Genomic DNA, 14304 nt, shown 5'->3' with positions numbered 1-14304 from the left:
TTTATTAATGATGATTATAAAAAAATAAATGACTTTTTTCATCTGTTTCCTACTTTCCTTTTTCTTCTTTGATAGGAATTCACTAATAATGAAAGAATGAAAATAACAAGATTAAAGTGATTATTTTTATAATTATTGGCAGAAACACATTAACTTTGTATTTTTTTTCCTAAAAAAGAAAGCTAATGTATAATTTACCCCTCTAAAAGTTCTTGAATGCTGGTCACATCACATCCTTAGAACTGTGTTCTTGTCTAAGCAATTATGGTTCCCAACAACTTCTTCACCCAAACACCAAAAGATCAAAGTTCCATTAATAGTCCTAACCAATATTTATTTTATCACAAGTTCACTTCCCTACCACACTCCAAAGTCACCCTATACAACACACACATAATGGAAGGGCATGGAAGAAGAATAACAACATTACTATGCATCCACATTGTGCTCCTTCATTTAGTAGGAGACACTGTTGCCAAGGTGCCGGCCACCATAGTCTTCGGCGACTCTTCCGTTGATGCCGGCAACAACAACTTCATTCCCACCATTGCAAGGAGCAATTTCCAACCATATGGGCGTGACTTTGAAGGTGGAAAAGCCACTGGGAGGTTTTGCAACGGAAGGATACCAACGGATTTTATTTCTGAGGCTTTTGGCCTCAAACCTTATGTACCAGCGTACTTGGATCCTAGGTATAATATTTCAGATTTTGCGAGTGGGGTCACTTTTGCTTCTGCAGCAACTGGTTATGATAATGCAACTTCAGATGTTCTGGTAATTCATGTCTCTTTCAACCTATACATAGTGCAAAGTGCTTTCTTTTCTTTTCAACAAGCTCTCTTTTCTTTTTTCTTTCTAGGCCGTTGTTGGTTTTCTCAAATTTTCTATAATGATTTTTAGACACCCCATTTTCCTGAATCTTATTCTTGGTATTTTCTCATATCATGTCTATCCTTTGATTCCGTTTTATTAGCTAGCTAATATGTTTGAATAATCAATGTATACATATATGCATGTTTAGTTTGATATTGAAGAAATGAATATTGGTTGCAGTCTGTGATACCACTATGGAAGCAATTAGAGTACTACAAGGGATACCAAAAGAATTTGAGTGCCTATCTTGGTGAAAACAAGGCAAAAGAGACCATAACTGATGCATTACACCTTATCAGTCTTGGCACAAATGACTTCCTTGAGAACTACTATACCATGCCTGGTCGAGCATCCCAATTCACACCCGAACAGTACCAAACCTTTCTTGCTGGAATAGCTGAGAACTTCATACGGAGACTCTATGATCTTGGTGCTAGGAAGATATCCCTAGGAGGGTTACCTCCCATGGGATGCTTGCCACTAGAAAGAACCACAAATATTGCTGGTGGGAATGAATGTGTTGCCAGATTCAATAACATAGCTTTGGAGTTCAATGATAAGCTCAAGAATTTGACCACTAAGCTCAACCAAGAGCTTTCTGGAATCAAATTGGTGTTTTCAAATCCGTATTACATTATGTTGAGCATCATAAAAAAGCCTGAACTTTATGGTATGTTGTCACCCCCAAAACCATGTATCTTAAAAGTGACACCTATAACAATATTTTATATAAAATAATTATGATGCACAATAATTAATTCAACTTTTTTCTCTACAGGATTTGAGTCAACCTCAGTGGCATGTTGTGCTACTGGAATGTTTGAGATGGGTTACGCATGCAGCAGGGGCCAAATGTTCAGCTGCACAGATGCTACCAAATATGTGTTTTGGGACTCTTTCCATCCAACTGAGAAGACAAATAGTATCGTTGCAAAGTACATGGTGCTGCGTGTTTTATATCAATTTTTACAATAAATAACTTCTAGAGGAATTTTATTTATGTACTGCCGCCTCTTCATGTTTGCACATTCGCCATAAACTGCCATTTGGCCTTTCTATGAATGACTACATGTCGATGTGTACATATACAAGTATGTCTACTCAGCACATTCACCATATAATGTGCTGATAATTAGAAATAAGTCCTTTTGTTTTCAACAATATATAGTATTTATACTTCTCAGGCACTTTGCTATATTTGGTGTCCTCCATGTATGTTTTCCTTCACATATATATATCATGGCCCTATTGTGTTAATGGGTCTATAGTTTGTAATATCAATATATGGTTTGGAAAATTTTAAACCCCCGAAGTAGAGAACTTCCTGTTCTTTCTTTGGCTGGAATGATTTGTGGTCAAAATCAAATGCTTACCTCATTGCCAAATTCACTTTTGAGAAAGCATCTACTAAAGAAATCAATCCAAACTTGGATTCACAAATGCTTATCATATTAACTCTTGGTGGATAACTTGATATCAGCTCTTTATTAATTATCAGATCTTAATTTGACATCATTTCTAGGACATCTATTGCTTTTGAAAGGTAGATGTTCTTTAAAAACCAGACCGGTGCATGAACATTTCCTGAAAGTCAGTCACTTGTGATTGTCAAATTTATCATGAAATCACACAACTCTTGACTTTTAAGAAGGTACATTAGTACAACCAATACCAAATCATACAACTAATAAAGCCCATTTTTGGCGCTTTCAGAACAAAACTAAATAGAAAACTGCAAGCAAGCAAGTACAAAGGTGTCCTAAGAATAATATGCTGCATCAAGTTAAGTTGCTTCAATTGTGATGGATCATATACATGATTAAAAACTCACCTAGTTGCCTATCCCCCATGACTAACAAATTTGGCTCATAATTTGAATCAAGGAATATTTCTGGTGTGTGTAAACCCTAGGACTGAACTAACCATCCCCCCTCTCTCTCTGGTGCAAAAAAAAGGAATGAAAATGTTGTAACTAGATATCCAAGTATATTTCATATATTTATTAATATGTACACCAACCAAACCAATTTATGTTTCATAAGATAATTGTTTCTCTTTGCCTTAGTTAACAGGATCAATGTCTTGTAAATTCCTATATAATTCAGATATCTATGACTGATACAAAGGGAATAATCTCAATACCTTCGACTATCAATGGCCGGAAGTAAAAGTATATGCATATGATTTATAGTTTCACCTGTTAAACTACACCAAAATATTCTAAGTATTACAAGGAACAAACATAATATTAGGCCTAGAGGAGGACAAAACACGAAATGACATATACCGAGAGGCAGAATGCAAAGCACGTTATACAAAACAAGCAAATCAATTAAAATGACAATGAAGAGAATAATGACAAACGAATAAGTCAGTTCAATTTTTGGCAGCATATACTTCAAGTAGTAAAAGCATTAAAGGTAAGAAAGAAAGATTAAGGAAAATGGCTTGGTTCTGCCCCTGGCGAGCAAGAGTTGCGAGCTAACTTGCTGCATCACACTTTAGACCAAAGCAAATGCTTTTGTAAGAAGAAATCATGTCATGTTATATTGTTTACAGTGCAAGAAACAGACTTTTATGATAAAAGATTCAGTCAATTACTCAACTGTGAATATCATAGATCCATATATAAATAAGAAAGTTGCATTATCTTAAGAAGAAATTTTCTATAAACATTTCAGTATCAAAATATTTTCCCACTAGAGATATTAAAGCTTGTCCTCTTTCACTATTCATGTATTTTGTTTCTTCTTTTGGTTATTCATTTCATCATATATGAAGCTTGTTTTCCATTGATTAGTACAAATAGATTATCCTGGAATTTGGTACTTTTGATTGATACGCAAAAAGTAATATTTGGTACAAGAACTTTTTCATTACAAATAAACCATTTTCTTGGAAATTTCTTTCCCAGAAATCTTATTCCTAGAAGAAAAAAAAAATATAAAATTAGTTTGGTTATTATTTAACTTTCCAAGGAAAAATATATTTACTATCAATGACCAAGGAAAGTTTTAGTAACTTTTACAGTCAATAACCATAGTAAAGTTTTATTCTCACCTGTGAAGGTGGGAAGATTGTATTCTCGCTTATTCGTATATTAGCATCCCTATGAATCTTATATACCCAGGAAATATGTTGATTCTATTCTATTCTACTGAACATGGGAAACTTTTATTCCTAGGCCACATTTCCAGCCGTGATAAAACACTCTTTGCAGAAACATCACATAAAGAAATGGCAAAGAAGCCTTCTTAGAAGGAGATCATCTCAATTACCATGAAAACATTATATAGTTAATATAACAGTTTCTGCTGTCCTGACCAGATTTATCAGACATCTACTGTAAATGGATGCCTTTTTCACTGACACGTTCATTTAATGTTTAGTGATTGTCCAAAATAAATAAAACCAAGTCAAGTGTGGGGAAATTAAGCTATCACGTTCAGGCCTGGTTAGTACTAATATGAATGACCCCAGTCTAACATCAAAGAATAAAAAGAATAAAAATTCTTTATTAAAATATAATTTTATTGTGCATAAAAGAAAAACAGCCTATTCATTTGCAAAGACATTTCCTATATCAAAAGAAAAAAATTATATCGGCTAAAATGATTTAGTAATGAATATATTAACATAAATAGACACTTCACAAAACTTAAGGGAAGAGTTGGCTCTTATCTTTTAGCAATAACTTCTTTAGATCATCCCAGATGATTGGACCTTCAGGATGTGCATTCACAATGTATTTTACAAACTTTTCATCAGAGGATGCGAGGATAGTGCTCAAGGCCATCATAGGTTTTACTGCTTTCCTTTCTGCCACCCAAGCATACATTGAAAATCTGAGCATGATTCTCTCTAAATCATAGCACAAGTATGCTGGAAATGCAACGACGCAATCTAATGGGTAACCTAAAATGTTTCTTAAGAAATCAATCTTCTTTTGAATCACAACTTTGTTCTGGTTTAGAATCATAGGAGCACATTTTATCATTTTGATTGCAATGTTATAGTCCAAACCAGCTTCAACTAGGCAATCAAACCTCTCTTGTAATTGATCACCTCTCCCTCGGAATCTTTTTATTGCTTTTGTCATCTCCTCAGAGTTCTCAGAATATCCCAACTTCAGCAAGAATGTTGTCTTCCCCAAATGCTTACTTTGGTCATCACGCAATAACTGTAAATCAGTATTCTGTTTCAGTTTTGAAGCCAAACTAATTAGCTTCAGTGGATCATCCTTTATGATTTGGTATAGATCAGCTTTTCTAAGTTTTAACTGCAAACAAACAACTTTAGGGCCTTTCAAAGGATGTGAGCTCAGAAGATGCATGTGGTTAGACAAAATACGCGAAATTTCATCTACATCCATTCCAACATAACGCAAAAAGCCAATCACTCCCAAAAGATTTTTTGCACACTTGTTAGTCAAGATATGGGGATATTCTACAAAACAAGAATACATCACGTTCTTATTGAGACCTAACTTAAATGCTAGACCCAAAAATACAAAAAGCTTCTTCTCAAGACCTTCCAGTAATAATGCAGGGTTTTCCTTGAACAAATCGTGCATCTGTTCTTCAGAATAACCCACTTTATGAAGAAATTGCATAGCATCAAGCATTCTTCTTGGGTAATATGTTTTCAAAGAAGACATGTAATTTCCAATCCAATCATGCCCAATGCCAATTTTCTTCAACCAATCCAGAACCATGGCCAATTCAACACTTGTTTCACCAACCAAAAGTGAAGGGCAACAAACAACAAGCTTGATGACCATGGATCTACTCAAACCTAAATGTTCATAACCTCGAAATTTCGACAACAACAATCCATTAGGATACCCAAAAACCTCCTTTGCCTCTCGATAAATTTTCCCTATTCTATTCCTTGGAACTCCATAGTTACTCAAAGCGTGGAAATTGGCAAGCAAAACACGATCATCAGACAAATACATCATTCCACGTGGAAGAAACAAATGCAACTCACGAGAGCTAATCCCCAAACTCTCAAAGAATGGTTCAAACTCATTAATGGGATTGTACCACAACGACTTCCTTAAACACGTGGCAACATCATCATCTTGTCCATGAAACTCTGACACCAAACCTTGAACAAAACATGGTGAGTTTTTGCTAATGAACTCTGCATCCGCGAAGCTGTATCCCCTGCTCGAATGCAAGTAATCTAACAGCACATCCTGCACTTTCCCCTTTACCTGCCGAGATAACCGTTTCACGGAAAAGTGTGAGTGAATGGAATGCACCCTTGAAACTTGAAGAACAGGGATAGCTGTAGAACTAGGAAAGGTTGGAACTTTGGGAGAAAGGGGAAACGGGTTTTGTGTGGATAGGGGTTTTTTATATGAACCATGGAAGAAAAGAAAGGGATGGTTTTGATTGAGGTGGGAAATCATTGGGAAGAAATAACCCTTCGCAATGCAAGATGCTACATTTTATGAAACAACTTATAGTGGCAGCTATGGCTAAGGTCAATGCAATGGAAAGGGGGTGAAGAAGAGGGTAACCCTTGATTAATGGTGACAAATGACCTAATTTTTGTTCTATGTTAAAATTGATTTTACTTTACCTCTAGCAATTATTTTGAAAGGTTCATTCATACGTAAATGTGTATAATCTTTAATAATTATCATAAATGACAATAATTTTATGTTTATATATGATTGAACAATAAGATAAAAATTCTTTATCTTACTGATTAAATTCACTTAGTGGCAACCAATGTCCTTTTATATATATATTTCTTATTTTTTAAATTATATTTTTTATGAAAATAATAATGTTAGGTTTTGCATTTTGAAAACAACACATCTTTTCACAAATAAAATGAATAAATAATTTTAGTGTGCTTTCTTGTTAAGTGAGGATTTGAGAGGAAAGTGTGAAAAAAATTAGTATGTTTGGATAGAAATATATTAAAATGGATTTATGTGGAAAGTTTATTGAAGTTTATAAGAGATGTGATGATTTGTGAAACTATTTTTATTTTTTTTTAATGTGTAAAATGATTGTCTTTAAAAAATAGAATAATCAAATATTAAATGTTTTTATACAATTTTAAATTAATTAAAATTATTAATAGTATAATTCGATATAATTCAATAATTAATTTTTGAAAAAATATGAGTTATTTGAAAAAAATAATTTACATATAAAATTTTGAATTTTGTATTAAAATTTCATTTTATTATTAATTATTATTATTTCATTTTATTAAAATATTTGTGTTAGTTAAATTTATTTAATAAGGATAAATTCGAAAATAACTTCATATTAACGTGAGTTTCCTTTTATTTCTCTTCATTTCAAGAAGAGGGGATATTTACTCTTCACACTTATATCCCTCTTTCTCTCTTCCATAAAATCCTGGATCCAAATGACTAATATCATCTCATATCTTTGTCTATGAACAGTACATTCATAGAAGCAAACATACCCTAAGTGATGTATATCTCATGCATCTCATGCACTCCCTTTTTCTATGTATAAGTGTATCTATAACTTCAATAATGCAATACATCTTTAAGCCTTTCTCCCTTTCTCTTCTTTCCTACTGCATGCATTCAACATTTCAATCACACTCAAATTGGATTAAGATAGTAGAAACATGTTTTTAGCGACTATTTGTAGGCTCAAACGGTTACATTTCTTGGATGACACCTCTACACCTTTGAAATTTCTTCTTGTTGATCAACTTTCCAACATTATCAATCCAATGTTTCTTGATCATGAACAACAAGATCAACTTGTTATTACACGACTTCTTGCATCCATGACAACACTCATCCTAAGTAAGATGGTAGGTCTTAAATCTACTTGTCAAATTTGATTGCCTACGTGTTATGCTTCTCACACACGTGCCAAAATCAAAAGGCTGAAGCTTTAACTCAAAACTCCCAAAAAAGATCGATTGTAATTTATCTCTTAGATATCGAGAAGGTGATTGATACTAGGATTGTTGTAGGGGCTCCAATGTCTTATGAAGATCACATAAAGATAATTCTTGATGACTTATATAAAGAGTATCATACATTCGTAACATTTATTATATCTCACATTGATCCAAATGAGGACATTGAAGCATTGCTTTTGACACAAGAGGAAAGGTTAGATCGACACATGAATCTTAAACAAAATCTTATGCCAGCAAATATTCCTACTACATCATGAAATTTTAACAATCAACAAATTAGTAAGACTCATTATAACAATTCTTAAACTTGTTATAACATCTATTATATCTTTAAGATCTATCTTTTCTTAAACAAATTTGATCGAAATAAATTTTGCAAATATCTTTTATCATATTGTGAATATATCTAATTCTTTTCTAAACATAAACATTTTAAAAAAATTAAAATCTTTAACGCTTTGTTTTTAGTATCACAAAATATTTGGAATGAAAAGATTTTCAAATTGTATTTTGATTTTGTTTTTACTAATTCATATTGTGATTATTTTTTAAATAGTTTTGTAACAAATTTGAAGCAAAAATAAATTGAAAACTTGCAAAATTCAATCTTTTTGTTTTTTAGTGTCTAGTATTAATGAACATAATTTTATTCACACTTAATAACTTTAATCATAGATTGGTGGACTGCAATCATGACTAAATCCATTATTTTAATTAACATTATTCTAATTGGTTTATTTGAACCTTAAATTTTATTTCTATTAATTTTGCGTTTTTAACCTAAGTTGTTTTTTTTTAATCAAAATAGAAAACGAAACTTAAGATAAAGAATTAGATAATTAAATCTGTATATATCTCAGAAAAAAGAATTGAAAGCAAATTTTCTGCAGGGATATTCTCTTAAATCTTGAAATTAAAACTCCTCTACAAAACCTTTAAAAAACAGAACAAATATACTTTAAAGATATTATTCAAGAAAATTTTCTGCAATATCTCTCACAACAGTGCTAAAATCAATTACAATCAATGTGCTAATCTAAAGCAAAATTGGAAACAATATATATGAAAGAGGAACAATAATAAAAATCTAAGACTGTTTGGGAATGAAGATATCTGCTTAATAATTTAAAATAAGAAAGAAAAAATATGATAATTGTAAAACAATAACATAAGGCAAATTTTTAATCCCATTTTGTGTAAGGAAAAGAAGATTATAAAAGAGACTTTAGAGGAAGAAATGATGGAGCTTTTTGGGGATTGTGTTTTATAGTTGCACAACACACTTAAAACCTAGTTTTTATTTTTCTTTTTGTATTATTCTTGCTTTGTCTCCACATGGAAAGCTAAACCCTTTTTGTTTGATTTCTTTGTAATTCCCCATTGAGTTATGAGATTTTGATCGATACAAGTTTTATTTTTCAATTCTCTGTAGCAATTGTTTTACTATTTCAATCTCCTAAAAAATTAGTTTTTGTGAGATTTTGTACTTGAACGTATGATTGAGAGTCTTCCTTATCTTAAACCTTGGTTTCTTAGTCAATTTGTATTGTTCTGATTAATTTCTTGGACACATGATTCAAAAGAGAGGAGAGAAACATCTCATGAGTACACACATGAATACAAGTGGAGTATTGAATACACCAGCGGACATATGTTTCATTGATAAAATTCGATTGAATTAGATTGTCGTCTGATGTGCTCCTCCTTTTCTCGAGCTCGCCAATTTGGACAACAAATGGGCTCGAGAATTTTGCTCCTTGGAACATGTACAAGTTCAAAAATGGAAAACCTTTGCTACACATACGTAAGATACAAGACTAGTTGCGGGTCATTCGCCTAATATTTGCCAATTATTTGCCCTGTTATGAGTTGGGAGTTGCTATTCGCTAATAACTGACACACATCTAATTTTTTGGCTAACAACATTCCAACGATAAGGGCCTCATACTCAGCTTGATTATTACTGGCTTTGAAGGAGAATTATAGAGATTTTTCTAGAAGGACGCCATTAGGCCCCTTCAATATGACACCCGTACCGCTTCCCTTCAAGTTAGATAACCCATCAACCGAAAAAATCAATCTAAAGTCTTCATCGGTCACACTCGGCTTGTTCGAGGCGAGGTCAACAACAAAATCGGCATACACATGTCCTTTAATTGGTCTACATGGCTCATAGGAATATCAAACTCTGACAACTCGATGACCCACTTGACCATGCACCCTACCATATCAGGTTTTTGAAAAACCTGTTTGATGGGAAGATCGGTCCTGACGACTACGACGAAACTTTGAAAATAGTTTCGTAGACGTCGAGCTGTGAAGATAATGGCCATGGCAGCTTTTTCTATGTCGTGGTATCTCAACTCAACACCTTATAATACTTTGCTGATAAACTATACCAATCATTGGCCTTTTCCTTCATCCTGAATGATGACCGAACTTATGGCTCGATCTATGATGGAGAAATACAGACGAATGGGAATCCCTAACGATGGTTTACTGAGCACTAGTGGTTTAGCTAGGTATTCCTTAAGATCTAGAAAGGTATCATCATACTCGGTTGACCAAATAAATTGGTCATTCTTTCGAAAACATTGGAAATACGGGTACCCTCGTTCCCTGCTGGTCGAGAGGAATCGTGATATGGAAGCCATCCTCCTCGTTAATCGTTGCACTTCCTTCACGTTGGTAGGACTTCTCATGTTCATTATCGCGACGCACTTGTCGGGGTTTGTTTCTAAACCTCTTTCGGTGAGCAAGAACCTTAAGAATTTTCCAGTCTGAACACCGAAAACACATTTTTCTGGGTTGTGTTTTAGATGATGCTTCCCAATTGTTTTGAATAGTTTTTCTAAGTTGACGATGTGGGTTTCTGGCCCTTTAAACGTCACCACCATGTCATCAACGCATGCTTGTATGTTTCGCCCTAACATGGGTTGTAAGATCTTATCCATCAACCATTGGTATGTCGCTCTCGCATTCTTCAGTCCAAAAGGCATTACCTTGTGACAATAATTGGTGATTTTTTGCGATGAATGTTGTTTTCTCCTCGTCTTGAGGTTGCATCCTGATCTGATTATAACCTAAGAAGGCATCCATGAAACTAAGCAATCCACATCCCGACGCGCTGTCAACCAAAGAGTCTATGCTTGGTAATGGATATGAGTCTTTCGGGCATACATTGTTGAGGTCCATGAAGTCTATGCACATCCTTCATTTTCCACTCGGCTTTTTCACCATCACCACGTTTGCCAACCATTCGAGATATTGGATTTCCCTTATATGATTGGCTCCTAACAGCTTACGAGGTTCTTCTTTCATCGCTTGTTTTTTCTCCTTATTATACTTTTGTCATCTTTGTGCTATCGGTTTCACATCGACTTCCATGTTTAGGCGATGACATAGGAACTTGGGTCAATTTCGGGTGCATCAACAACCGACTAAGCAAACACGTTCATGTTCCTTAGTAGGATTTCCTTCAACATTTCCTCCAATGCTTCATGTATTGTTGCCCCCGGCTTGAAAATCTTCCCATTGATTTCGACTTCCCACACTTCTATTGGTTCAGAACATCCTTCATGGTTGGTTTTTTTACTCTTTCTTCACTCGAGTTGTAATGGTATATGTTATGCGTCAACTTCTCAGGCTATTTTTGTAACATTTTCAAGCTATTTGTTGGTCCACCTTCATTGTGATGACCCTTCCGTTAGGTGAAGGTAAATTTAATTTCAAATGTGATGTTGGCACCACTGCTCCCAACTTGTTCAACGACGAGCGTCCTAGAAGTAAATTGTAGGATGAAGGAGCATTAACCACTATGTACTTGATGGTTATGGTATTTGCTGCTTCTCCATCAAAGAAGGTGGGGCACACCTCCACGTATCCACGAACTTCTACCTGGTCTTCTGTAAAACCGACAAGGCATCCATCGAATGGCTTGAGTTGGTCGGAGGGAACCTGAAGTCCTAGGTAACTATCCTAAAACATCACGCCAGTCGAACTTCTTTGGTCAATAAATACTCGGTGCACATTGTGTCCCATCGTGATGACTGACAACACCATGGGGTCATCCTCATGTGGGCATACGTCTTCCAAATATGCAGGGGTAAAACAGAGAGAAGGGACAGTAGGAGATGCCCGAGTTTCCAAAGACAGAACTGACCTGGAATATCGCTTCCAACCGGACATCAAAGACCCCCCTCGTGAAAAACCACTGGTGATAGTGTTAAAATCGCCCAACAAAGGAGTTTTGTGGTTGTGTTCTCGCGCTTGGCTCTCATCCTTGTAGTCGGTTTTAGGATCGCGAAGATATTTCGCTAAAAACCCTTCTTTAACTAGCTTGGCGAGCTGATATTTCATGGTCAAGCACCTTTTGGTGTCATGGTCGTGAACCTGATAAAACTCACACCAGGCATCCTTTCTCGCCCCCAATGTGCGATTAGTCTTCTTCGAGAATTGTAGTTTGTTCACAACATCTTCCTCGGTCATCAGTGACCTAAATGTTGTGTTGAACCGTGTTCGGGGCAACTCATACTCGAGTTGTTCCTCTCTCACTTTGCTTCCTTTTGATACATATGGAACATATCTCTATTTTGATTGCCTCTTGAAAGATGTGTCAGTATTTTTAGAACGATGACCTCGCTTGTTCTCCTTATACTTTCTCTGCCTTTGTAGCTCGTGGACTCTTTTTCTTCTGATTGCCTCCTCCGCTTTGATGTGGGTTGTCACCTATTATTGTACCTCTGCCATTGATTCAGTTCGATTTTAGAGTGAGGAGTCACTAAAGGGGTTTGCCCGAAGTCTTTTCACAAATGCATTTACCACCATCCCCTCACTCGGATTCTGTAAGCATACCGAGACCGCATAAAACCAATTCATATCTTCTTTACAAGATTCTCCATCTCACTACCTCACGTTAAATAAACTGGCCAGCCGGGGGAGTTCAACTTTGTTGGCCAAGAACTGCTCCTTAAATACCCTAGAAAACTCTTGAAATGATGTGATGTAACTATCTAGAATTCCACTAAACTATTGAAGGGTCATTTCCATGAGGTTCCCACAAACATTTTGTAGTTCCCACAAACATTTTGCACTGGACCACATTCAACTCGCCTAAGATTATCATCTGGGTTTAGAAAGCCCCCTCAGGGTCCTCTACTCGGAGAAATGTGTGATATTTAGTGTGATAAAATGAGGCATTATTTTTTTGTATTTGTTTGTGAGTTTCCACAATCCATCCCCTCTTCTGAGAGTTCATTTTCTTTTTATAGTGTCATGCCCACTCTCCTCCTCTTTTTGTGTGGAGTTGCAACAGATTCGTCCGCCACTCCTCTTATGTTTAGTCACTTAGTCGTTTCTTTTTTGGTATATTTTAAATAGAATAATATCCGTATATCAAAAACCCTAAAATCTAGACGTTTTTGTAGACAATGATTATACACTACATGTTGGTAGTATTTTTTCCAAAAATACAACATACCTTGCAAAAAGCAATAATTTGGCCATAAACCGAATTAACCGAACAGTACAACTTCAATAATACAATTTTACATTTTTTTTTCATATCTTTCTTTCTACCTTTCTCCATTTCTCCTTTTCAATATCTCTTACACATGTAACTATACATGAGCCACACTCATGCTTGAGCAAACTTCCAGAACTATTGAAAAAAAATAACTTTCACATTTCCTAAAAATAATTTTATTTATTAACTTTCTTATTGTTCATTGAACTTCAATGTCAATATTGACTGTTTTTGTAAGTATATTCTTGTTGGTTCAAACCTGAGAGCATAACAGTTCTATCTCTTGTTGGCCAGTTCTCATTCATAATATTCAAAACTGCTTCTTGTGGCATTGACAAATTTGAGGGAAACAAGCTACATGTGGACTTGTTAATTCCTAGAACCATTTCATTCAGTTTCTGTGACTATTACCTGAACATATCACGCTTTTATTTATTTGAAAGAGAAACATGTTCTCATACTTGAAAATTCCAACTCCAGAAATAAAAGCATGTGTAACACTTGCATCATCTCCGACTGTACATTCAGATTTAGATTCTTTAGGCATCAACTTCAGCTGCACTTTTCCCATCAAGGACAGGAGGTGTATATGCAAAATTCTCAGGCAAACATGAAATCTCAGACAAAATTCTGCCAATGTTTCATCAAACTCAACAACTGATTCCATGTAAGATTGTGATAGAAACTAGTTTAGAGGGTCATACAAATTGTTTTCACCGTTAGATTTTGTAGGCAAAGACGATGTTCAAGTTTCGAAAAGATCATTTGGGATTTCAATTGCTTCTCCTATTGATAGGCTCTCCTTTTCTTCCTCGCAGCAAAAAGAAACCATGTCTTCCAGCATAAATATTAGCATTTTGGACTCTAAAAGCCATCAAAATTATCAACAAGCCTTAAAACAATTGGATGAAAATTGAGTTCAAGGGAACCATCGTGCTGGAAATCCAATTACAATATATGAAAGTGTATGGAGT

General features: G+C 34.9%; 2 protein-coding genes across 2 annotated transcripts; one reads left to right on the top strand and one right to left on the bottom strand.

Annotated features, from left to right (window-relative positions):
• Positions 1-342: 342 nt before the first annotated feature.
• Positions 343-2154, top strand: LOC137823634 (GDSL esterase/lipase At2g04570). Its single transcript, XM_068628846.2, has 3 exons — positions 343-774; positions 1054-1543; positions 1652-2154. Exons 1-3 carry the CDS (start codon positions 397-399, stop codon positions 1846-1848), a joined length of 1065 nt encoding a protein of 354 aa, XP_068484947.1. The 5' UTR covers positions 343-396; the 3' UTR covers positions 1849-2154.
• A 2214-nt stretch (positions 2155-4368) lies between these two features.
• On the bottom strand, positions 4369-6388 carry LOC137823633 (transcription termination factor MTEF18, mitochondrial). Its single transcript, XM_068628845.2, has one exon. It carries the CDS (start codon positions 6287-6289, stop codon positions 4532-4534), a length of 1758 nt encoding a protein of 585 aa, XP_068484946.1. The 5' UTR covers positions 6290-6388; the 3' UTR covers positions 4369-4531.
• Between the last annotated feature and the right edge of the window lie 7916 nt (positions 6389-14304).

Source organism: Phaseolus vulgaris, chromosome 8 (assembly GCF_051622355.1).
Source record: "Phaseolus vulgaris cultivar YP4 chromosome 8, ASM5162235v1, whole genome shotgun sequence".
Lineage (NCBI taxonomy): Eukaryota > Viridiplantae > Streptophyta > Magnoliopsida > Fabales > Fabaceae > Phaseolus > Phaseolus vulgaris.
Note: the sequence above shows the minus strand (reverse complement) of the source record. Positions and strands in the feature narration are given on the sequence as shown.